Genomic DNA, 25,101 nt, shown 5'->3' with positions numbered 1-25,101 from the left:
GAAACTTTATTGGAAGCTTTACTACCAATAGGAGATGTGCATATTATCAGCAGGTTTTGGTTGGATGATTTTTTACAGAGTAATGGACCTTTGAAATTTTCCATTAACTGTACATATAGTGCAATTCTGGTCCGGGCTATTTCTCAGCAACCAATGACAGGAATTCAATGAAACTTTATGGGAAGCTCTACTACCAAGAGGAGATGTGCATATATTATCAGCGGGTTCAGGTGGGATGATTTTTCACAGAGTTATGGCCCTTTTAAATTTTCCATTTACTGTACATATAGTGCAATTCTTGTCTAGGCTATTTCTCAGCAACTAATGACCAGAATTCAATGAAACTTAATGGGAAGCTTCTGACCAAGAGGAGATGTGCATATTATCAGTGGGTTCTGGTTGGATGATTTTTCACAGAGTTATGGCCCTTTGAAATTTTATATAAAAATAGTCTTGTCCCCCCAACTACTGTGCCCTCAAGATGTTTCCTTTTATCTGAATATATAGTGCAATATTGTGACAAAAAAAAACTTTGGGGAGCATCACCCGTCTCCGACGGTTTCTTGTTTACAAATATGTGATGTTAAAAGGACCTTTTTTCCAAAGTTTGTTTTAAATAGACTTAATGTGAAGATGCAGAAACCAGTTGAAGCTATTAAATGTGGAGCAAATTTTGTATTCTTTATGTTGATTACATAAAATCCTGATAGTTGTATTTGAATTATAATCGTTAACGACACATAAAAATAAATATACATAATAATTTATATACACACAATGTAAACAAAATAAACATCAATGGTGTTTTGTCTTTGAAGGTACTGTTTACACCCAAATACCAGGATCAAACCATGTTGTTATTGATGGTAAATCAACCGAGCCCACAGTTGTAACCTCTAATTTTGACAAGGTGTCATTATCAAGTGGAAGTACAGTTGCAGTTACAGCAAGTGTAACCATTGGTGAAATGGTCTCCTTAGAGAATGAGAACAATGATATATGCAGTGTCATTGTAAGGGCAACTGGGCAACTTACTGTCTCCACAATGGGTAAGCATTTATACATGGCAGAAGTTACAATGTACCAGAAAAGAAAAAAGTACTTTAGTCTACTTATTTATATTTTTTATTATACATGTAGTATATTAATTTTTGTCAAATTTTCTTTACAATTTTACCTCTAAACTCATGCACAAACAAATCAGACCAGATCATAGCTATCATTTTAACAATTTTTTTAAAATCTAAATACAATTACATCTATGACCATTTGATATATTATGACTAAATAAAATATTTAATTTTTATTTAATGTATATTTCATTAATACTAATTATGTCTGTTACATGCATACATCTGTTGTATCCGCATATTCATTTTTTGTCAGATCTCTCATTTCAGATTTTCAGCATGTAGCATACCATTCATTTCCTAAAAAAGTCTTTTCTTTTGATAACAGGTGATGCAAACAAAGGTTTTGCCTGTAATGTCACTATAGAGACTGGTGGGCGATTGACTGTGAATGGAGAGCTGATAGTCACAGGTGACAGCCCAGTACTGACAGTCCTTGGCACTCTGACAGCAACAAAACTCACCATCGATAATCGTGGCACATTTACAGTCGCTTCTACAGGAAAGGTATTTGTCTCCAACTTGTTCTTGTCAGCATGGTCTGTCACTACAGTCTCGGACACTGCCATGTTTGGGACAGACAGCACTAAAGTCACGATGAGTAACACATTCCAGATCAGTTACGAAGCCACGGTAACGTTCAATCGCAGCGAACTGACCATTCAGAGTGCAACATTCCAAATGGATTCCCTGTCTAAACTTATACTGTCTGCTAACAAGAAGATGCTGAAATTGACTGGAACTAACATAGTGATCCAGGATGATGCAGTTATTGATGTCAGTGGAGGAGGGGATCTCAACTCAGGTACAGGAGCTGCAACTGGCTCCATGGGGGCTAGTTATGGTGGGGTCGGAGGCATGAATAGCTCTTCCCTTACCTATGGCAATGCTGTCACCTTGGAATACGTAACAGGAAGTGGATCTGTGGATGCACGAGGCGGTGGATACATCAAAATTGAAGCCAGCGGAACGGTAGAAATAGATGGTAACTTGCTGGCCAATGCCCAAAACTCTACAGCTGCTGGTGGTGCCAGTGGAGGTACCATAGGAATCTCTTGTGCAACATTGCAAGGCCATGGAACCCTCTCAGTTAATGGTGGAAACACATCCATGACTGGAGCTGGGGGTGGTGGGGGTGGCAGAATCTCCATCCAGTGTACCACCATGTCAGCTTACCTGGGTGACACATTGGCGTATGGAGGTGCTAGCAGCAGTTCACCTGGTGCTGCAGGTACTATTTACAAGGAATACCAGCAATCGGGCGGTGCACAATTCAAGACGCTCACTGTTGACAACAATGGACAGAAAACTGACTCATTCACTTACTGCAATGGGCTACAGAGTGTCACAGACCTCATTGTGCAAAGAAGTGGCCAAGTAATATTCAAAGGTGATAATAACAACGTTTATGTTGTCAGCAAGCTTGAAGGAGATTTTACTGGCACACTAAAAATAACCAACGGGCAGTCATTTGAGATTGCGACAAACTATGGAACACTGTCTCCCTATGCGCTGATGTGCAAGATTGTCATAGCAGAAGGGGGCCAAGGAACATTGCCCTCTAAGCTGCTTCTGACAGATCCAGATACAAGCAGTTCAGACTGGTACAATCTAGAGGTCTACGGAACTGTGATAGCCATGAGAGAAATGACAGTGTCTTCCGGAGGCAAAGCGTTGATACATTCCAAGAGCAACTCGGGTCTTGATAGATCTAGTGTGAAACCTGCTGGTAATTTATCATTGAACTCAATCGATGTCACCACTGATGGATTATTGGAGATAAGCATGGACAGCACTGACCTGTTCACATTAACAATGATCAAGAGACTGAATGTGAAATATGGAGGAATAATCAAGGCTCGGCATTTGCTAGTCAACGCCCCAGACATTGAAGTCGCCTATGGTGGTACGCTGTCACTAAATGGTGGCAATCTGAATTCAGGTTCAGCTGTGGGAGCTAGTGGTACATCTGGGGCGGGAGGATCCCATGGTGGCAAAGGAGGGGACTCGGCTAATAACATGACTAATGCAAGGATGTTTGTGGGTCCCTTTAGTGAGGCCACTCAGTTGGGCTCAGCAGGAGGCAATGGTGGCACTCAGAGTGGTGCTCTTGGTGGTGGATACTTGAATCTCCAAGTCTCAAACCTGCTGACCGTGGAAGGGACCGTCAGTGCTGACGGAGATTCTGCTAACGGAACTGCCGGTGGTGGAAGTGGTGGAAGTATAAATGTTGATGTCACGAAAGACATGTCTGGATCTGGGATCATATCTGTTAAGGGAGGTAACTCCAATGCTGGTGGCGGTGGCGGCGGTGGAAGAATAAGGGTGAACGTGAATGGTGACTTCCATTTCCAGGGTTCATACACACTGTGTGGTGGATCTGCAACCAGCGGTCAGGCAGGTGGCTCGGGAACATCATTTGAACATGTGCAGCAGGCAAATGTTCCGGGCAAAGTTTTCAATCTCTACTTTGATAATTCCTGCACTAATGGCACTAAAGAAGGACTGGCGTACATAGATGTGGCATCCAGTACCCTTTACACATTGAAAAACCTCCAAATTGGAGATAAAACTAGAGTGATGCTGTACACTCCACAACTGCATTTCAAGGCTGAGATTCTTACCTGTGGAACCGGCAGCACCATCATTGTGGAAGACAATACCATATTTAGCCCTAACTTTGAGCTTGCCTACAGCGCCATCACATGCAGCTTTGATCTGAAGCCAAGTGGAGAACTCAGATTGCCAAAGTCAGTGGAATTGAAAGGAGCATCCAGTTCTCTTGAAGGTAAGCTTTGCTGTTGAAATTGTTTCCCTGTAGTAACAGTAGATAATTTAATGTTCACAGAACTACACATTCCTCAGTTGTTCATCAAGTATCATGCCAGTGCTTTATTTCTTAGCAAAACAAAATATTTTTCCCCAATAAGTTTCTAGCATCGATTGCTAAAATCAGCTATAAATGCTATCATTATTTTAGGTAGAATTTTGTTCAAAGTGGGGTATGGTTTGCAAGTGACTAACAATGATCTTTGCAGAGTTTAAGACACAGTGTACACATTTGTAACAGTATATTATTAGATTAAATTGATAGACATGCTGATAATCAGCGGTCACTAATAGCATGCTTTTTGTTCAAATCAATGATAAATGATAATTTAATGACCCAATAAAGATTTGTTCTTACATGCTAATAAACACTTTTTTTAAGGCATACTGACAAACATCCAGAATCTGATTGTGTCAGCCAACCAGAAACTGACCATATCTCAGAACATGCGGACAGGCACCTGCTGTAACGCTTATGGCGACCACACGGCTCTAACAGCTTCAGGGGAGTACGCGTTCACAAAATTCACGCTAGAGAACTACGCTGAAGTCGTCCTGGAGAAGGGGGCTAACTCTCTGAAGCACATCCGCTTTGTGGAGCTGGAATTGCAGTACGGGTCTCTGCTTAAAGGCAAGAGCCTGGACATGGAGGCAAACTCACTCATCTTGCATCCGGGCTCCACTCTGAGTCTGGAAGGAGGGGGATATGTAGCACAGTCAGGCCCCGGGGCTGGTCTTATGGTAATAAAGTGATTTTTTATTATTGTTTGCTAATAGAGAACAATAATGTATCCGTTTCCCGCGCAGATGGCTATATGCAGCTAGCATAAAACATGACCAGCCTGCCAGTTACTTGCAGTATGTTAAAATTGTATGCTGTTTGCTTCTGATCTGTATCTTAGGGCTGGACATGAAGGTTTTATGACTCGAATCCAGTAAAAGGTTCTACATTTTATTATTTTTTCGTAGGGACTACACAAGTTTCAAAATGCATGTCTGAGTGGTAAAGGTTTATAACAAAGTACTTAGGATGTACAGAGGGGGCACAAACATTATGTGTTATATTATACTTTTATTGACTAGTGATTTATTGGATAAAATGTGATATTTACCAAGCTGGTATGCAGGGTGGATATTATATAAATGTATACTTGATCTTTGGGTACAGTCAACTTGTTTTCCAAAACTTTAGGGCAATATTTTGAACTCTAAAGAAAATATGTGACTGTTCCTGAATACCATAGGAATTTTTGTTTTATTATCTTCTTATAATCATAACAATTAAATACCATTTAGAGCGATGTCGGCAGTCTCCGGATACTTTAAAGATTATTTTCGATTGTTTTTTAAATATCCGAAAGTGCCGAACGATTTTTAACTGGTTACCTAAAGCAGCCTTTTATCATCCATTTTGTCTATATTGCTTAGCGTTACTCGTATAAAAATGTCAAGTATGCCAGGAACCATCAAGTAACTATTGTCGGGTAAGTTCGGATACCATCGGGTCTTTCGCATACTTATGAGGTTTTTTTAAGAAAAGATACAAAACACAGACAAATCTTTAGTCAAGCAAAGCGTTGTCAAATTGTATTCACTTCTTTCTTGAGACTGTCCATTATACAAAAATACAAATAGTTTTACTGACTATGTTAACTCGTATGAAAATATTTTAAACTAGCTTAATCTTTTATGATATTATTTCATGTTAAAACTTTTAATTTCAGTCAGCTTTAATTATGTCAAATAACATACGCTTTTTACACCATTGTACAAGTAAAAACACTCATAAAACATGTCAAACATAATTGAAATCAACAGGAACACGAACTCAACAGTAGTACATAATTCAAATACTAGTAATCAGTCAATCATGTGATAATACTTTAAAAGCATCACTATTTCTTATAATTGTGTCTGATGCTTCAAACATGTCAATCACACATCGGACAAACAAACTCAATCTTTGCTTTTTCTTTCTCGTCAAACAACTCATATTCTGGCCTGTTGGCACACATATAATGCCAACGTGTTTGAAAATTTTTACTCTTAACCCATCAAGACAGGTGTTGAGCGCCCCGGTTACATGTACATGCAGGGCACATCTCAATTTTGCCAACAGTCCTTATCAGTTCATATTAAGTCCGTCCATAACCGATACGTGACATTTGTGTCAGCCATTTGAGTCCTCTCTTCAGCAGCTGTGAGAACTGTATGTGGCCCCATAGTGCATTCGATGCTGGAATGACCCTGAACCTTGTCAAATATCGTTGACCTTGGTAAATTGTAGAGCCTGGATGCCTTTAAGTAGCCCATAGAATTACTTTTTACTGCTCTAACTGCGTTTTCCAGGGCAGTCATACTTTAGTGGACGACTAATCCTAGAAGTAAATACATAGTCTAACCAACTTACCAAATACATAACAACAGGGCCAGGAAACACACCAGGCTGATAGAATTATCTAAATATTTGACTTTTGTGTTGTTGTTTTTTCTATAAATTGACAAGATTTCCTTATTTCAAAACCATTTATATTGACTCATGGTCAATAGAATATCAATTGCTAATGTGAGTACTAGTTTTTACATACATTTGTATCAAGTTTCATTCTAAAAAACAGGTATCAGGAAGAGCCGACTATTGAATTTTATATCGGCTCTTTCGGATACCCACGTAATACCCATATTAATCGCGAAACGTCACATTTATACTTGCCATTTATGGCTGTAACCTCTTTACATAACGTTATTCACTTGTACGCTGTCAAGCTTTAATCTAAACAACATTATTCGAAAATAATGTCATCAAGGTTGCTTAGCATACCCAGAAAGAACGTGAAAGAAAATTCTTACCTTCAGAACAAGTGATTGTTTTTCTAGTTTTTCAAAAAGCCTTGAAACTTTGCAAAACCGGAAAAGAAAAATCGCGCTTTCTGCTCATGCATAGATAATGACTTCCGAGAGGTTAAATATAAACTTATTTCTGATTGGCTAAAAGTATCCGAACTTAGACCCTATTCCGAGAAGCCTGACGCCGCTCTAGTAATAATATTTAATGATCATTAACAATCCGAGCAATTTGTAATTTTGTAATTTTATATACAGTGAAAAATTGTATAATGATTGGTTTGATTGTAGCAAAAGTATCACTAAAACACCCCATTGATGTTTCTTTTGATGTATTATTGTGTCATTATTTTTTTACCTGCACCCTAATCGCATCATATTTTTTGAAATAGGATATCTTAGGTTATCATATTTAATGCGGTATTTTTTTACAACATATACATTGATTTGAAAACTGGCTTTTTATCATTATTACAAATTATTTTTGGCTTGCCTAACACTGTCTAGACCAATGAAACAGCGTTTATTGTAGAATTTTTAGCACAACATTTAATGGTTTATCTCCCAGGTGAACAACATAGGTACAGGAGCTGGTCATGGTGCCCCAGGTGGGTCAAGTGCCTCTTCCGTGAAGGGTGGCTCAGTCTATGACCCAGCCCGTCTACCCACCGAACAAGGCAGTGGAGGTGGGAGCACTACCACAGGGGCTGGTGGGGCTGGAGGTGGTTATCTGAAAATCTACCTGTGGACTGAACTGCAAAATGAAGGTAGGATCTTTTGTCAGTTGTCAGTTTTGAACAAACATTGATAAAAAAATGAAGTGTTTGCATGGTATAAAGATTGAATCAGTTTTTGCTGAACAAAATTAGTTATTTATTCAGAATAGGATATCAAACTGTTTTTTGTATGTGTGTTTGTGTGTGTGTGTGTTGTATATTGATTAAACAAGAAAAAAAGTGTATTTAATAAGGTATGAATTTTGTTGAAAAAAAACAACTGTATGATTAAAAAGTTGAATGTGGTGAAAAGTGTTTTTGTAAATATATGCAACACAATGTTCACAATATTTATATTGAAATGTCTTTGACATTTCCTGGTTATTTGTGCAGGCACCATCCAAGTGAACGGAGCTGCTGGTACTGCTGGTAACGCGGGTGGAGGCAGTGGTGGTTCTATCCACATTGAAACTCCGCTACTCTCCGGTAACGGTGCTTTCAAGGCCAACGGCGGGAAAGGAGCGGGCTTGGGTGGTGGTGGTGCGGGTGGCAGAATGGCATTTTATGTAACAACTACGTAAGTCATATCTACACAGTGGATTATTTCTTGCGCATGTCATTTGTTGAATGGTGGAATGTTGATTAGGTTTTGACTTTTTTGGCAGATGACCGCATGTTTTTATGTCTGAATTAAGAAGGGTATGTATGTACTGTCATTATGACTTTGTTTAATACAGTATTTTAAACAATATTTGTCAATTTTATGTATTCAAAACGGTTATACATGTATAATATACATTAGTCTATTGGATATTGCTTGGAGTTTACTTAAGCTTAAATTACACCTCAGCAACTCTTTCACTGGAACCTATGCCTTGTATGGAGCCGGAAATGACGACACTTTGAATGCGGTGAAAGCAGGCCCTGGTACGCTGTACACTGTCACTGGAAAGTCTCCAAAGCTGGTACACTCCTTGACGATAGTGGGTGACGTGGATAGCTCAGTGCAGGACCAGACATACACGTACATCAGTGGAGAAACTGAGTTAGACTTCACATACAACCTGCTCACTCTGTCAGGTCTGTTGTGATGAAATTGTTGTTAACCCTTTACCTATCAGATACACACTTTGCCGCGTTTGTAGTTCCTGAGAAAATTAAATTTAATTTAAGAGCTTTCTTCCAAGATTCAAGTTTTAAAGGCATGATTTTATCCTTAAGATACTGATAAGCAGCAAACAGCATGAAATCTGAACAGACTGCAAGTAACTCACAGGCTATTATAGATTTATGTTGGTGTCATATAGCCATTTTCACTTTGCTTCTGAGTGGGAAAGGTCTAAAATCCTTTATGCTGTTATGTGTGATTGAATGGCCTTTTTGTGTTTGTTTATGCTTTATTTTTTTCTGATGGACCAGATAAGGTTGTCATTCTATTCTAAATCCCAGTAGAAGCTAGTCATTTTCCTGCACTGTGTAAATTTTTTATATACATTGTAGAGTATTGCTTGAGTAAATAGTTTAATCATCGTCATAGAATGTTAGTTTTGTATTCATGTTTTCTGTCTTGAGTGGTAGCTATTCAGTTTATCTGCCTTGAGTGGTAGCTATTCAGTTTATCTACCTTGAGTATTAGCTATTCAGTTTATCTACCTTGAGTGGTAGCTATTCAGTTTATCTGCCTTGAGTGGTAGCTATTCAGTTTATCTGCCTTGAGTGGTAGCTATTCAGTTTATTATGCTCCCCCAAATTTTTTTGGGAGGAGCATATAGTCGCCGCTTCGTCTGTCCAAGCGTGTGTCCGTGTGTCTGTGTGTCCGTCCGTCAGTGCACAATTTTTGTCCGGGCTATTTCTCAGCAATTACTGACTGGAATTCAATGAAACTTTATGGGAAGCTTTACTACCAAGAGGAGATGTGCATAATATCAGCCGGTTCTGGTCGGATGATTTTTCACAGAGTTATGGCCCTTTGAAATTTTCCATTAACTGTACATTTAGTGCAATTCTTTTCCCCCCAACTAGTAGACGTTTCCTTTTATCTGAATATATAGTGCAATATTGTGACAAAAAAAAACTTTGGGGAGCATCACCAGTCTCCGACGGTTTCTTGTCTTCCTTGAGTGGTAGCTATTCAGTGTATCTGCCTTGAGTGGTAGCTATTCAGTTTTTCTGCCTTGAGTGGTAGCTTTTCAGTGTATCTACCTTGAGTGGTAGCTTTTCAGTTTATCTGCCTTGATTGGTACCTATTCAGTGTAACCTTGAGAGGTAGCTATTCAGTTCATCTGTCTCGAATGGTAGCTATTCAGTTTATCTACCTTGAGTGGTAGCTATTCAGCCTATCTGCCTTGAGAGATAGCTATTCAGTGAATCTGCCTTGAGTGGTAGTTATTCAGTTTATCTGCCTTGAGTGGTAGCTATTCAGTTGATCTACCTTGAGTGGTTGCTATTCAGTTTATCTGCCTTGAGTGGTAGCTATTCAATGTATCTACCTTGCGTCGAGTGGTAGCTATTCAGTTTATCTACCTTGAGTGGTAGCTATTCAGTTTATCTACCTTGAGTGGTAGCTATTCAGTTGATCTACCTTGAGTAGTAGCTATTCAGTTTATCTGCCTTGAGTAATAGCTGGTTACTGCCACATAATGCCTGCAAGGCTCCCTGAGTGCATGTACAAATGATAGCAGATGTTGATATTCCTGCAGTAAATAGTCCATGTATTTTTTGCACCTTTACCTTATAAATTAAGTGCAAGTCACAAAAAGTGTTTGTTTCTCCCAAGCAATACTCACTGCTAAAATATATATATATATATATATATATATGCTCATATTTCATTAGATCAATCAGAAAGTTTAGTGATTCAGTTACAACTCAGAAATGCACTTTGAGGCTTGCCTTATTCCTTTTGAAAATCGATTTAAATTTAAGTCCTTTCTTAATATATTCAAGTTTGAAGGCTTCATTTCAATCCCTGACATACTGATGAGTAGCAGACTATATATAACCTGAACAGACTGTAAGTAACTGTTCTGGTTTTATGCTGCTTGCACATAGCCATTTTTATTCCCCTGGATCGAAAGATCGGGGGTATATTGTTTTTGGCCTGTCTGTCTGCCATTGTGTCAGTCAGTCAGTCATTGTATGTGTGTGTCCCAAAACTTTAACCAAGGTTAAAGTTTCGCAATAACTTTTGCAATATTGAAGATAGCAACTTGATATTTGGCATGCATGTGTATCTCATGGAGCTACACATTGTGAGTGGTGAAAGGTCAAGGTCATCCTTCAAGGTCATAGTTCAAATTTATGGCTTCAAAGTGGCGCATTAGGGGGCATTGTGTTTCTGACAAACACATCTCTTGTTCATTTTCCTCTGAGTGGGAAAGGGTTAAATGCCCCCAAGAAGTGTTTATGTTACAAGTTACTGTTAAAGTCATGCATTTGATGAAGAGATTAGAAATCAGTAAAGTGTATTCTTGCATTAAACAATGTTCCTGAAACCTTATTAGACACAATGCTTCTTTGTTTCAGGATATGCCAATGCAATATTTGGCAAAAATACCACAGTTTTAAAGCTTGCAGACATTAAAGGAGACAAAACCGGCACGCTTCATGTCACTGACTCACAGGTGGTTCAGGCAGCATTTGTTGATGGCATCATTGGGTCCTTCATCACCACAATCAACATGGATGTAGGTGCAAAAGCTGTTCTGCATGTGCCAGACACTCTAACTGTGGCTGGCGTTGTGTTGGACATCAAGGGAACTTGCACGTTTAACAATCTCATCGTAGAAGATGGTGGGACGATTCAAGGTAAGAGGCATAGCATAAGACTCAAGCTTTTTTCTCAATTCTTTCAAATTGTACTTTACAGTCTTAATGTTAAGCAATACAGCAATTTCTGCCTGTTTGGCATTTTGTGTCAAAGAGTAGTATGTATGTTTGTATTGTATTGCTTACATCTGCTGACAATAAAATAGATATTATTTTTCCAAGGTCACATCACAACCTTCACGTCTTCATTCGCCAATGGCGTATACAAGCCGACCAGTCAGGCCGGAAGCTACCAGCTGATGTCCATAAAGCTGAAGGCAGGGTCAAACTTCCTCCTTCCTTCTGGGGGCCTAAAGATGACCATAGGGACGCTAGAGATGAAACGCTACGTTGTCCTGGAGGCAGAGTTTGTGCAACTGTCTGCCGTCACACTGATACTTGAAAGGGAAGCAGCGTTAACAACCAGTGGCAAAGCGAATGCGACCTCAGACAAAGTGCCTGCGTCTGCTCATGGAGTCAGCAGGAATGGTGGAGCGCATGCCGCAGGGGGTGGTGTTGGGAACGCTTACAGTGTGGATGATGCATCTCTTCCTTATGGTATGAATTTTGTTTCTTTTGGAATAACATTATCTTGGTTGTTTTGTATGTATGCATATTGAATGTGTAACAATGCTTGAAAATGCTTTTATACCAATTTTGTAACATGTATATATTTATGTCATGATTTCATTACCTTCAGCGCGCATCAACTTTGGTTTGCCAAGCTTTGTTACTATGTGAGCTTTTAGTTTTGGAGTTAGTATGATTAATAAAGCTCCCATTACCCCGCAATATGTGTTGTGGTCTTTGTTCAAGGTACGATATACAAACCCAAGACACCGGGGGCTGCAGGGGGTCAGGGAGGTCTGGGTGGAGGCTACATTGACATCGTCACTGTTGAATTGATCCTCGATGGCAAGCTCCTAGCTGATGGTTCTGATCACAGCTCTGGAGGAGGTGGTGCAGGAGGCAGTATCTATGTGATAGCCAGTGTTGCCCTCAAAGGATTGGGCAGCATCGAAGCAAATGGTGGTAGCACGCAGTCTTCAGCGGCGGGGGCTGGCAGTGGTGGCCATATAGCCATTGACATGGCTTCTGACAAATTCCAAGGGTCATACCATGCCAGTGGTGGTACCTCCCCAGCAACACATGGTGATGGTGGACCAGGCTCAATTTATACCATGTCTGATACCAATGGAGAAAAGCTTGTCTGTGATAATGCCAATGGTCAGAAGGACTTTTACACAACACTGAACGAAACCCAGCTTAAGCTGAATTTTGACCAGGTGAACATTTTCAACTATGCCAAAGTACAGGTAGTTAAAGATGGACTGAGACGTGAACTGAACATTCTGAAGGTGAATGGTGATGGCACAGGCTTAGTGAGGATTCAGAATAATCAGCTTGGCACACTAGAAAGGAACACAGTGGACACCAAGGCGAATTCCAAGCTGCGTGTAAACATTGAGCTTCACAAGGGTGGAGAGTTCATTCTCTCAGAAACTGTTACCATTCTGGGACTGGGAGATGTGGCCTTTGACCTTGATGGAATCATGAGAGGGGTCTCTAACATGTACCTTGGACCCAGCAGAAAAATGAATATAGGATCCAATGCAAAGATTGTCACATTTACTGCCACCAACCTTGATGCAATCAAGTACGTCACGCTTGGCACCCTGCAACTCGAGCCAGGAAGTACAGTTGAATATTCCGCTAATACTGGGGCTCTTATGAGAGCAAACACCATCAACTTGAAGTTTTCAGCAAAGATGTATGCAGATTACTTCAACATTACTTCCACTAATATGGACTTGGAGCTGGAAAGTGGTCTCAGCTGCTCCAGCACGGATCGTGCCAGTTCTGACCAGATGGACATCACACAGGGCTCCGGAAAGGTTGGCAATGGATACAAAGGTGGTGCAGCTCATGGTGGGGTTGGAGGTGGAACTGTAGACAATAGCAATCAACCTGTTGCTGGTGGCTCCTACAACTCTCTATACTGGCCTATGCTTGCTGGCAGCAGAGGGACATATGATGCAAGCACTGGACAGAAATATGGTGGCCGTGGAGGGGGTTGGATCCATTTGCGACTTGGTAACCTATTTATCTTTTTTTCCCTATTTCCATTAATTTTGTCATTTCGTAATACAATCAAAACTGGCCAAACAGTCACTTGAGAATAACAGCCAATTGAAGATAACGGTCAGTCTATATTCCCCCCAATTAAAATCACTCTATATTTTACCTGTCAATTGTCCATAAAGGACAACAGCCAGTATATTTCACTCCAAAAGTCATGTTTGAACTGAAAACAAAGGTCACGCGTCAGTAGTTTCGAGTCGTGCAAATTAAGAACACAAACGAAACAGGTGCACTTAACAATAAGAATGTGTATTAAAAGCAATTATCGGCTGCATTTATAACGACTAAGCATGAGAGCGTGACAAAGTCAATAGATCTTTATCGCTGATAAGGTGTTAAAAACAACACTAAGCTGGTTTGTGTTGTTCTAAGAAGGCGTTAAAAGGATTAGTGATCGTCTGTTCAAGAAAAATACATTGCATTGCATTTTTTTTTGTAACAAACTAAATATTTTTTAACAAGATTTTGGTGTCTTTTTCTTTGAATTAGGATGATACATTTATACTGTACTTTCGGTTTATGACAGCGAATCCGCTTTTATATTTGTTTGGATGTTACATCAATGACATGTGATAATTTTTACTTCAAAATATACACCAATTAATGTAATACAAACTCTCGGATTTACTGAATGAATGGGTTGCATGATGAAACAAAAATTCTATCGTTGATAAAGTCATAGATTCGGTTCAACAATAGTTATGAAATTAAATAAATTTATAAGACATAATTCTGTATTATTTAATAGAAATTATTTGTGTTATAATTCTTAGGCCTAATTATCGGCAATGAGCTTTTGTTTTACATTGTGTTTTAAAGACTGGGTGGGGTAACGACATGGCAATACTACCAACTGACTAACCATCTAAAAAGTGGCGATCCAAGAATAGCTGTCACTCGTCAACAACGGTCACTTTGGCCATTTCCCATGACTGGCACCTGTTGTTAGTTTTGACTGTATAAGTATATGAAATCAATTAACCAAGACATTTACATTCGTAGGCTTAATTTACAATAGGTAATCTCCTTATCAACGATGGCAGAATGTCGGCAAATGGAGAGGCGTCTACTAGCTCAGGTGGAGCAGGAAGTGGTGGCAGTGTGCTCATAGAACTGTACAAGTTTGAGGGCTATGGAGACATTTCATGTCACGGCGGTCAAGGTCATGACAACAACGGTGGTGGGGCAGCCGGCAGAGTTGCGGTCCACTGTCTCACACAGATTGTATACGATGGAACATTCACTGTGTACGGTGGCAGCGGAAGAAATGACGCTCAGAGTGCCGGTGGTGGAACAGTGTACCTTCAAGACATCAGGTATATCAAGTCATATAATTATTGGTAAATTTTTTGTTAAATTTATATATATCATAGTCAATTAAAAGTATTTGTTTACCATTACTGTCTTTAAAATTAGTATGTTACTTGTTTTCAAAGTCGTACGTTTTCACTGCTCTTATTTTCTTTTTAAATTTCATTGAATGAACACACATGCACACACGCACACAAACACACGCGCACTATTATCCATTTGTTAACAATTGTTATATACTGACATGTGACATTGCTTTAATTATTATTGCATTTGAGTCTACAGTAAAGATGATGTACCTATGTATAAGTGTTAATAATCTGCCTGTTCTGCTCTTTTCATCAGGAAGAGCAAGGTGTACAAAAGGCTTCTCCTGGACAACAAGAACAGGCCTCACGACAAGTATGCGACAATAGACGAACCCTTTGACAAGCATTATTTCGATGAAGTGCATCTGCTGAATCAGGCCTCCCTGCACTTGGCGAACGATAACAGGAACACTGTTCTAGACATCTACACAATGATTGGGGATGGCACGGGGCTGCTCCATATGCACGCCAACCAGAAACTCTTCGCCGAGTTCAGACCAAATGTCAGAAATGCTTTCCTCTCCGGTGTCAACTTCATAGTGGACTACAAATCGGAAATCATCTTCCCGTCAATTACTTACATCTATGGTAAAGGTGTGCTACTCACAGGGATGTCCGAATCGCGGTCTGTTGTAATTAATGGCCGCTTGACAGGAATCGCAGACCTCATCATGGGATTCGAAACGCTGCTGTACTTCGACGAGCATGCCCATACTGCTGGTGTAGACGTTGCAGCAAGCAGCTCTGGGTCAGTTACTTACGCAGATATTGACGCTGAACGAACCATCACCTTTGGTACCATTGACCTAAGAAGCTACTCAGAAATCAAGTATGTTCCAGACCAGACTGTTCTCTTGCAAGTTGCAAGAATTGATTCACGTTTCAAATCGGTGATCTCAGCTGAAAGTATCAAGGTGGTGGACTGGCATATTCCAGCTGGAGGCTGGAGCTATGATCACATCCTCGGCCATTTACCGGCCCCTTGACATCCTAGATGAACCCCTGGGGCAGGGCATAGACGCCCAGCAGGCAGGGCTCTGTTGGAACTGGGGCTGGGTACGCCTCGCAGGGTGGAGGTGAGATGGTGTTTGCCTTATATGCCAGGTTTTCCTGCGACCCCTTCTTTTACCACATAAATCAAAATCATTATTGTTTCTTCAATAAGACAAGTAAGATTTTAGCTACAGTTGTGTTTTACCAATTATAATGTGTACAAGAAGTTTAAGATTATGTCTCTTGTTAATTTTTCATCAGAAGTTAGAGAAGTACATAATTTATTTTACTGGTACTTGTTCCTATGATTTGATTTTTAGCATGACAAATGGTTTTGAGGAGGTATTTCGACTTCTTAAAACATGTCTTATTTATTCATAGTTAATCTGCTGTCACAAGCCAGGGAAGAATGAATTGAGTCTAGCTCTGGGTAAACCTGGCTTTGTGCGTGTGCATTAAATGTCATCCCAGGTTAGTCTGTGCAATCTGTACAGGCTAATCAGAGATGACACTTCCCGCTTTTATGGAATTTTTCGTTTAAAGGAAATCTCTTCTAAACAAAAGTCCAGTTAATTTGGAATGTTTTGTCCCAGATAAGCTTGTGTGGACTGCAAAGGCTTATTTATGTAGATACTTTATGTACTTACATTAAGCCCTGTTTTCCCAGAACAGGGCTCAATTTGGTCTATTTATTCAGTCTGATAAATTATTTCCCTACAGCTGACTATGAGACTGATAAATCTCTGCGAGTTGCTGGTGGCAATTACTATGGCAGCTTGTACACACCAAACCTAAGAGGCAGCCGGGGAGGCCGTGGAAGAAACCAGAAAGGAGGGAGTGGTGGAGGCTTCATTAACCTAAAGGTGTGTTGTTTGGGTAACCCTTACCTCTTAGATACACACTTTGACCCTTTGTAGTGTCTTACACAATTAAATTGAATTAAAGACCCTTCTTTCTAGATTCAAAGCTTTTAAAGGCTTCAATTCCAAACCTAAGGTACTGATAAGCTGTTAACAGCATACATCTGTAAAAGGGTGCAAGTAACAAGCAGGCTGGTCTGGTTTTATGCTGGTTGCAATTAGCCATTTTCACTTTGCTTCTGAGCGGTATGGGTTAAGGGTTTGCCTTTACATTAAAAACTTACATATAGCAAAGGAATATTGTACTAACTATACAGAATTTTGTATTGGTAATCACATAGAATGCAATAGTTTCTTTATAAAAATGTACATTTTTTACGAAAAAAAGTGAGGCCAACTTTGTTATGTTTCAATTTACTTGTTATCCCCCGCCATAGGCGGAGGGATATTGTTTTAGCGTTGCCCGTCCATCCGTCTGTCTTTCCGTCCGTCCATCCAGCTCTTTTGTGTCCGGAGCCATATCTTGAAAGTGCTTTGGCGGATTTCATTGAAACTTGGTATGAGTATATATATGGTGAAGAGGATGATGCACGCCAAATGGCATTGTACACCATCTGTTAATAATGGAATTATGGCCCTTTGTATCTTGAAAAAATGCTTTTTTGAGTGTCAAATATAACACTTTCGTGTCCAGAAGCATATTGGTTGGGGATATCTATTCAATGAATTTGCTTGTTTTATAATAAAAGGGTAGACTCTCGTTAAACTGCTGCTGTTGTTTTAATTTAGGTTTCTACAGATCTGTTGGTGGATGGCACGGTATCAGCTGATGGATCCCCAGGGGAGAGGGATTCCTCAGGTGGTGTAGGTGATGCTGGGGGTGGCAGTGGTGGAGCCTTACTCATACAGTATGTGTCCTCTATAAATTTGGTATATTTGAGCTGAGCCCTTGTAAAACTGGGTCTGTGCCTAATTTGTTATCCCAGATTAGCCTGTGCAGTCCACACAAGCTAATCTGGGATGACACTTTCGGCTTTAACGTTGTTTTTTTTAAACAAAATCTGTTTTTAGAAAAAATCCAGTTAAGGTTGAAAGTGATGACTCTGAGCAGCCTGTGCAGACTGCACAGGCTAACCTAGGGTGACACTTTTTGCTTTAATGGTATTTTTATGCTCCCCCAAAGTAAAGCTCCACCAAAATTTATTTTGGGGGGAGCATATAGTCGCCGCTTCGTCTGTCCGTGTGTGCGTCTGTCTGTCCGTCTGTCCGTGCACAATTTTTGTCCGAGTTATTTCTCAGCAACTAATGACCGGAATTCAATGAAACTTTATGGGAAGCTTCACTACCAAGAGGAGATGGGCATATTATCAGCCGGTTCTGGTCGGATGATTTTTCACAGAGTTATGACCCTTTGAAATTTTCTATAAAAAAATTCTTGTCCCCCTAAGTACTGTGCCCTCAAGATGTTTACTTTTATCTGAATATATATATTTTTTACCCAAAATATGATATTAATAGGAAATATTTGGTTATTGTCGACTTCTATTTTTAAAAGATGTAAATTCGGGTTCAAATGGTTCTGTGAAATGGTTTCATTCTAGCTTAAGGGAAAGCGTAAATTCACTTTTAAACTTGACTTTCCACCAAAAAGTTCAGAGTTATATACTACTCAACCAAATGTTAGTGTCAGCATCAGGGTAATTCTGACTGGTACAGGTAAACATGTAACATCTCCGTTTCTTTGTTTCTACTTCATATATTCAATTAATCTTTACACGTGTTTGCAGTCATTGAATTAGGGTCACTGAAAAAGTTCTGTAAGTCTGACTGGCACTTTGACAGAATTATGCTCCTTTTGTAAACAAACACATTTGTATAATGTGCAACATATCCAAAACACTGTTTCTACAACAAGTATTCAAGTGAAACTTGACATAGGTGTTGATGGTGCTTTTTTATGTCCCCCACCACTATAGTGGGGAACATATTGTTTTGCCCTGTCTGTTGGTTTTTTGCTTTGTTGTGTTGTTTGTTTGTTGGCCCCAACTTAAACATTTGCCATAACTTTTGCAATATTGAAGATAGCAAATTCATATTTGGCATGCATATATATCTCATGAAGCTGCACATTTTGATTGATGAAAGGTCAAGTTCATCCTTCAAGGTCAAAGGTCAAATATATAGGTCAAAATTGCTCATTTAATGTACACTTTTGCAATATTAAAGATAGCAACTTGATATTTGGCATGTATTTGTGTATATCATGGAGCTGCATATTTTGAGTGATGAAAGGTCAAGGTCAAATATATGGGGACATAGTGTTTCACAAACACATCTTGTTTGTAATTAGAAAATTCAGGTTAACTTGTGCGTGTAACAATTGCATATCTCTACTTATCTCTATGTCTTCTACAGATATTGAAATAAAAATGAACATACTTTTTTCAGGGTCTTTATAAAAGTCATTGACCACAACCTATAACTTTGGCCAGCTTTTAGTAAAAAACAAAAACCTTTTAACTTATAAAAAGTTAGGTTAAGGTGTGCATGCAAGTTATAATTCATTTTAAAGCTTGCATGAAGTACTAATGGGCAACTTACATGTTGACCTAAAGGGGCATTGTATTTGGGGCAAGTTTTGGTCAAGGCCATTGTTACTTAAAATAGAAAAATGGTTCCTGCTCAATAATTAGAGTTTGGGTAAAAGTATTGCATGTTAATTTTTGTTATTAATAAGGGTGCTTACATGCAGAACTAGCTTATAAAGTTAGTTCAATTCAACTAAAATAATAAAAAGTAAAAGTAAAAAGTCGAAAATCTAGTTTCTTGTTACATTTCTTGTTTTAATTTAAAACTGTTCAACTGTAAGTTTAAATATCAAATATAAATTCTAAAGATATTCTTCTTCATATACACATGCATGTCATTGTGGTCATTATATGATGAGACTGACAGTAAATGTACATTATACTATGATAGTTTAAGAATAGTGGAGCATTCTCTTTTGCGACAGCTGTTGTTATATTAGCAGGGATATAACATCATGTTTTTGAAGATAAAACGTATGGAGTCTCCCAATCTCTTAAAGCTTCAATAAGCAGGACGGTCCAAACAAAATGTACAAGAAAGCTGCAATAAGCCTTAGAAAATTCTATTTAATTAATATCTTTGTACATATGAAATTAGTTTGCAAATTTTAAATGTTGATTAAAAAACAAACATGCTTTTTTCTTTAATCCACTCAAAAGCGGATCTTACACAGAAATAAAAACTATACATGTTTCTTCATGTTCTATTGACATTTTTCAGATCACAGAACTTGGAAGGTCATGGTGTGATACAGTCTCACGGTGGAGATGGTTACCATGGCGGGTCAGGTGGTCGTGTTGCCGTGTACCTGGAGGAGGAGATCTACTTCTTTGGCTCCTTTGATTCGCTCGGTGGTAGTGGAGTTGGTCCATATCTAACAGCTGGTGGACCTGGTGCCATCTACATCAAAGACAAACGGTATGGTTAGTTTTAGTTCTTTGAGCCATGCTCTTGGAAAACTAGACTTGATGCATGTGTGTAAAGTGTCATCCCAGATTAACCTATGCAGTCTGCACAGGCTAATCAGGGACAACACTTTTCGCCTAGACTTTATATTTTTTTAGTAGAAAATTCATTGAAGCAAAAAATCCACAAAAGCAAAAGTGTCATCCCTAATTAGCCTGTGTGGAATGCACAGGCCATTCTGTGAGGACCCTTTACGCATATGCAGTAGGTCCGGTTCTCCCAGAATAAGGCTTATATGAATGCAAAAAAAGATATATGAGGGCATTTAGAGGTCATCAGATTTACCAGTGATCGTTGTTTCAGACTGCTAAATTGTTTTACAGCAGACTCAGTATACAGTAGATGTAATAGAATCCTGTATTGATGCGACATATGGGTTTATGGAAGATGAAACCTTAGATATTAACAATATTAAGTGTTTGATTTGAATTTGGTGCATAGAAAAGTCATTATACTAGTCATCACTTTTATACAACTTAAAGATTCTATATTCGGTTCAACCTTTCTTATATATTATACTGTTATTGCAGTAAAAAATGAAGTTCTTGGTATTAAGACTGTGGTATGGTATGGAAGAGGGATGGTCTGGGGAGCATCATATAACAGGTGGTTTCTGGTCAATAGTTTTAGTTTTCATTTAACAATCATGAGGAAACTTTGGGTTTAGTAATCTTGCATTAAGGCATAGATTTTGATTGAATTTAGAGATAGTGGTTTAATGTAAAGGTAATTGTTTAAGGCTTTCATTGGGGCATATGCATTTATTGAACACAGAATTTTATTTCAATTTTTTTTTTAGACTTTCCCGCAACTTTGAGCAATTGCGCATTGACAACAAGGCCAGATCCTGGGACCACCAGTAACATCTTGGATGAAGTGGAGGAGAATGGAGCAGCAAAGACAAAGTTTTACTTTGATGAGGTCTACATCATGAGGAACTCTTCCCTGCAGCTTCGAACAGGAGACAACGTCGACAGAGTGCTCGAGTGCAACAAGATCTATGGAGATGCCACTGGCAGGATTTACCTTAAGGTAATTAACATGTTGCCGTGGCATTGTGGGTATGCTTTTCCTGCAATGATGCTAATATAAATAGATTTAAACTAAGGTAACTATATTAACTTACTTCACAGAAAAAAAGATAATCAACTAGATGAAGTATGATGTGTTCTTTTCACAAGAAATGCATCAAGAGATAACTAATTGCTTTTCTTGGGTCAATGCGTACACAAATATATGAGAAAAACAACATACACAAAATAATTCACTTTGATTGATTACAGGCCGGACAGACAGGTTATCTGGAGGAATATCAGGACTTGACCAAGCTGCCCATCAACCTGTGGATAGACGATGCCTCTCGGGCATATCTCTCCCCTCTCATCTACATACTGGGGCTGGGAGAAATTGCCTTGAAGTGGAACGGGGAGATGATTGGTGTCCGTCATATCAGGTGAGTAACGAACCTTAGGTATTCACATGATGGAAGTGCGCTACAAATCAGAGAATCATAGCTCGAATCCTGGTTTGGCCACATGACTGGTGTGGCAATTGGTCATGAAATTATTTTTACAGCCAGTTTTTACAGCCATGGCGCCCTGCATCTGATTCAAGTAGGGTGGTTGTCAGTTACTGGCATAAGAAAGTATACTCAGTACTGTTTAATCATGATATGATTGAAATACTGTTGAAAACTACAAAAAAAATCCAACCAAGCAAATGGATAAATAAATTAAACCAATGTCTGTGTTACTTGAAATAAGGTAATATTGATTATGTTTTTGTTTTAGCCCTTTTCCACTCAGAAGCAATCAAAAAATGGCTGTATGAAACCAGCATTAAACCAGAAAAGCCTGCGAGTAACTTGCTGACTGTTGAGGTTTTATGCTGTTTGCTGCTCATAAGTATCTTAGAGTTGGAAATTAAACCTTAAAATCTTAAATTAAGTTAGAAACTTCTTTTATTTAATTTGATTTTCTAAAGGACTATAAAAGTGTCAAAATGCAGTAACTGAGTGGGAAAGGGTGAAACTAATGTATGTGTTACTGAACTAAGGTCATATTGATTAATTTTTTTCTTAATTTAATTTCTGTCATACCCGTTATGTTCTCCACCAGGATCGTCCCAGGGCGTGTGATCAACATCAAGAGCAATGCCATGACGAGCTACACAGAGGACGGGCAGTACAAGGAAGGCACCCCTGGGGCTTTCTCCTTCTCCAGCATGGAACTGGGAGCCAAGGCTGTCATGGAACTGCCACCACCCATGCCTCTCAAACTCACTGTTGGTTTCATGGTGAGAAAACCTTCATCATCAATGTTGTCCATCTAGGCCCATATTCACCAACATAATCTTTAGAATATTCTTGAAAGTGTTATTTTTAAGAACTGCTTATAAGTGAAGTCTAGCCAGGCATTCATTACCTAGAATTGCAACATTCTTTATTTAGAACAATTGGTAACTGACAGAAGCACCATTTTTGCCCCTACATATTCACACTTTGAAGTATGTCTTTTTGGATCTGAGAATACAGGCCCAGGTGTTAGTCCTTGAATAAGACATTAATTCTTTTCTGTTTTTATCCTTTTGCTACTCAAAAGCAAAGTGAAAATGGCTATGTGTTATCGCAGGATGTTCTGGTTTTATGCTGTTTGCATACTCATCAGTATCTTAGGGTTAGAAATGAAGCCTTTTAAACGTGATTATATTAAGAAAGGACTTGCATTGATTTTCTAAAGGACTTCAAATGCGTCAAAATGAGTGTCTGAGGGGTAAAGGGTTAACTATGTCTACTTACTAGTAGGTCCTTAAGCACCATTGAGATGGTATGGTTGATTTAACGAGTGAAAGTCAAACAAGATTGACTCAACTCATTGTCAATTAGAGCTCTCTGTTAGGTCAATTTGGGGCTCATACATTGTTCATTTCTATACAATTTTGTATTAATTGTTTTTTATCTGGAACTATGAAAGTTTGTTATATCCTGATATCAACAAAGGTTTTATTGATTTTTGTTCTATAGCATGTCGTGTAAGCACACCTTAAATTGTGAATACTTATTTTTAAAGATTAATTTCCATGGATTTAAAGAACAACATAACAATATGTCTTTTGAGCTTTAATTAGTTTAATGATTTTAAATATTTGGTCAATTCAAAACTTAATTCAGTAAATTCACAATATCAATGGAATTAGCATAATTAGAGAATGTTCCAGATAACCTGGTCCTGTCCGAGAAAGAAATAGTATAAATCATCATTGTCTGTCATCTTCAGGATAAAATAAACAAGAAATATCTTTTAAAAAGATTTACGGCGTTGATTGTGGTTGGAGTTGGTGAAAGGTAAAGAGTTCAAAGGATGAGATCAAAGATAGCAGTTCTTAGCTGCATCACACGCAGTACGGGATGTTATGCGGAGTTTTTACGGCTTATTTTACATTATTACATATTGCTGGTCATGATCCTATACTGTAGATACAAAACCAAAAGAAGAATGGAAGTGACATTAAAACATATGAGTCAACCGGCCACACGTGAAGTATCCGTACATATTTTAAATATTTATGCTCGCGTTCTTTGAACAAACCTGTTTTAGTGGATTTGTCGGGCATTGCTATTTGATTCAATTATTAACAGTATCGAGAATCATTGCGCTCATGCTTAATACATTAGTCAATATGGTGGAATAATTCTTGTTAAATTAATCAAAAATAATATTTATCATGGTATTCTTGAAAACAAATTAAGAATCTATTATTGACATACCATAATTATATCGCTGAATATCTTCATTTAACATATTTCTGGTCTAAAGAAAATTCCAGTTCACATAGTTCAAGGGATAGCGTCTATATTATATAACGATTATTGTACTGGCCGCGAACTGACCCTGATACCTTGCGGGTTGGAATGCAATTCATTAGAGGGAGGCCAGGCTTCCACTGCTGGAACGACAGCTTGTTTAAATCTTTATACTTTACATGTTAAATGCTCAATTTTGAAAACAATTTAAAATGGTTTGGCCAAAACAAATATCAGGATAGAGAAAAACGATACTTTTATGAACATAAATATACTAGTACACAGACAGGAATATGGAAAACGCTCTGGCGTGGCAATCCTCTGAAAATAAAAGGTGCACGCACAAACTGTATTGATGTCGAGAGTTGAGTGTAAAACTGTTCTATCTATCAAGCCTTTTCATTAGAGAAATTGTTTCATGCTGAACACCGTCACGCACTAAAACAGTGTTACAAAATCGCGGTCATGTTTCCAATGTTCTGGTGGTAAGTTCAAATCAGCCAATTGAATAAATGAAGTGTATTCTTTCGTATCTAGCCGCGGGAAATTTATTTGAATTTATTGGACACTTACAAAGGTCAGGTAAGGTGAAAAGCTGGCTTATACAGCTACGCCGAAAAAGTATTGATATTACTGATAGAGGTTATGTTCACAACATGTTTAGTATTAGAGAAATTAAAATAATCCAAAGTAACTGTAATTTTTTATTAAATTATCTACAGGATATCAAGTATGACTCGGCGTTTAAAGCGGACTCCATGGAGATCCTTGCCACTGATTTCTCCTTTGAGCCCCTTGCCCAACTGGTGTTGATAGGGACCAGTCGCGAGCCCCAGCTTGGAGACGCTGTCACAGCGGGCGCTGGAGGGGGTCATGCTTCACAGGGAGGCAATGGTGAGAGATACAGTACTTGGGAATATAAACTGTTCCGCAAAAAAAACGTGATCAACAATTTATTGATCTGCTTTCTAGGAAAACTTTGCTCAATGGGAAAACTATGCTCAATGCATGTGTAAAATGTTG

General features: G+C 38.7%; 1 protein-coding gene across 1 annotated transcript in view; it reads left to right on the top strand.

Moving 5' to 3' along the window:
* LOC127867991 (uncharacterized) overlaps window positions 1-21,207 on the top strand; it is a 151,994-nt gene extending 130,787 nt beyond the window's left edge. The window contains exons 92-106 of the mRNA XM_052409574.1: window positions 819-1,049; window positions 1,459-3,918; window positions 4,342-4,700; window positions 7,372-7,570; window positions 7,913-8,096; window positions 8,370-8,599; window positions 11,045-11,326; window positions 11,510-11,884; window positions 12,143-13,420; window positions 14,487-14,784; window positions 15,125-15,944; window positions 16,582-16,724; window positions 17,511-17,629; window positions 20,031-20,228; window positions 21,076-21,207. Coding sequence (XP_052265534.1) covers window positions 819-1,049; window positions 1,459-3,918; window positions 4,342-4,700; window positions 7,372-7,570; window positions 7,913-8,096; window positions 8,370-8,599; window positions 11,045-11,326; window positions 11,510-11,884; window positions 12,143-13,420; window positions 14,487-14,784; window positions 15,125-15,854 — 6,626 coding nt within the window. The 3' untranslated portion in view covers window positions 15,855-15,944; window positions 16,582-16,724; window positions 17,511-17,629; window positions 20,031-20,228; window positions 21,076-21,207. The remainder of the gene's footprint in view (window positions 1-818; window positions 1,050-1,458; window positions 3,919-4,341; window positions 4,701-7,371; window positions 7,571-7,912; window positions 8,097-8,369; window positions 8,600-11,044; window positions 11,327-11,509; window positions 11,885-12,142; window positions 13,421-14,486; window positions 14,785-15,124; window positions 15,945-16,581; window positions 16,725-17,510; window positions 17,630-20,030; window positions 20,229-21,075) is intronic.
* The last annotated feature ends 3,894 nt before the right edge of the window (window positions 21,208-25,101 follow it).

This window comes from Dreissena polymorpha, chromosome 1 (assembly GCF_020536995.1).
Source record: "Dreissena polymorpha isolate Duluth1 chromosome 1, UMN_Dpol_1.0, whole genome shotgun sequence".
Lineage (NCBI taxonomy): Eukaryota > Metazoa > Mollusca > Bivalvia > Myida > Dreissenidae > Dreissena > Dreissena polymorpha.
This window is presented reverse-complemented; position numbering and strand designations above follow the sequence as displayed.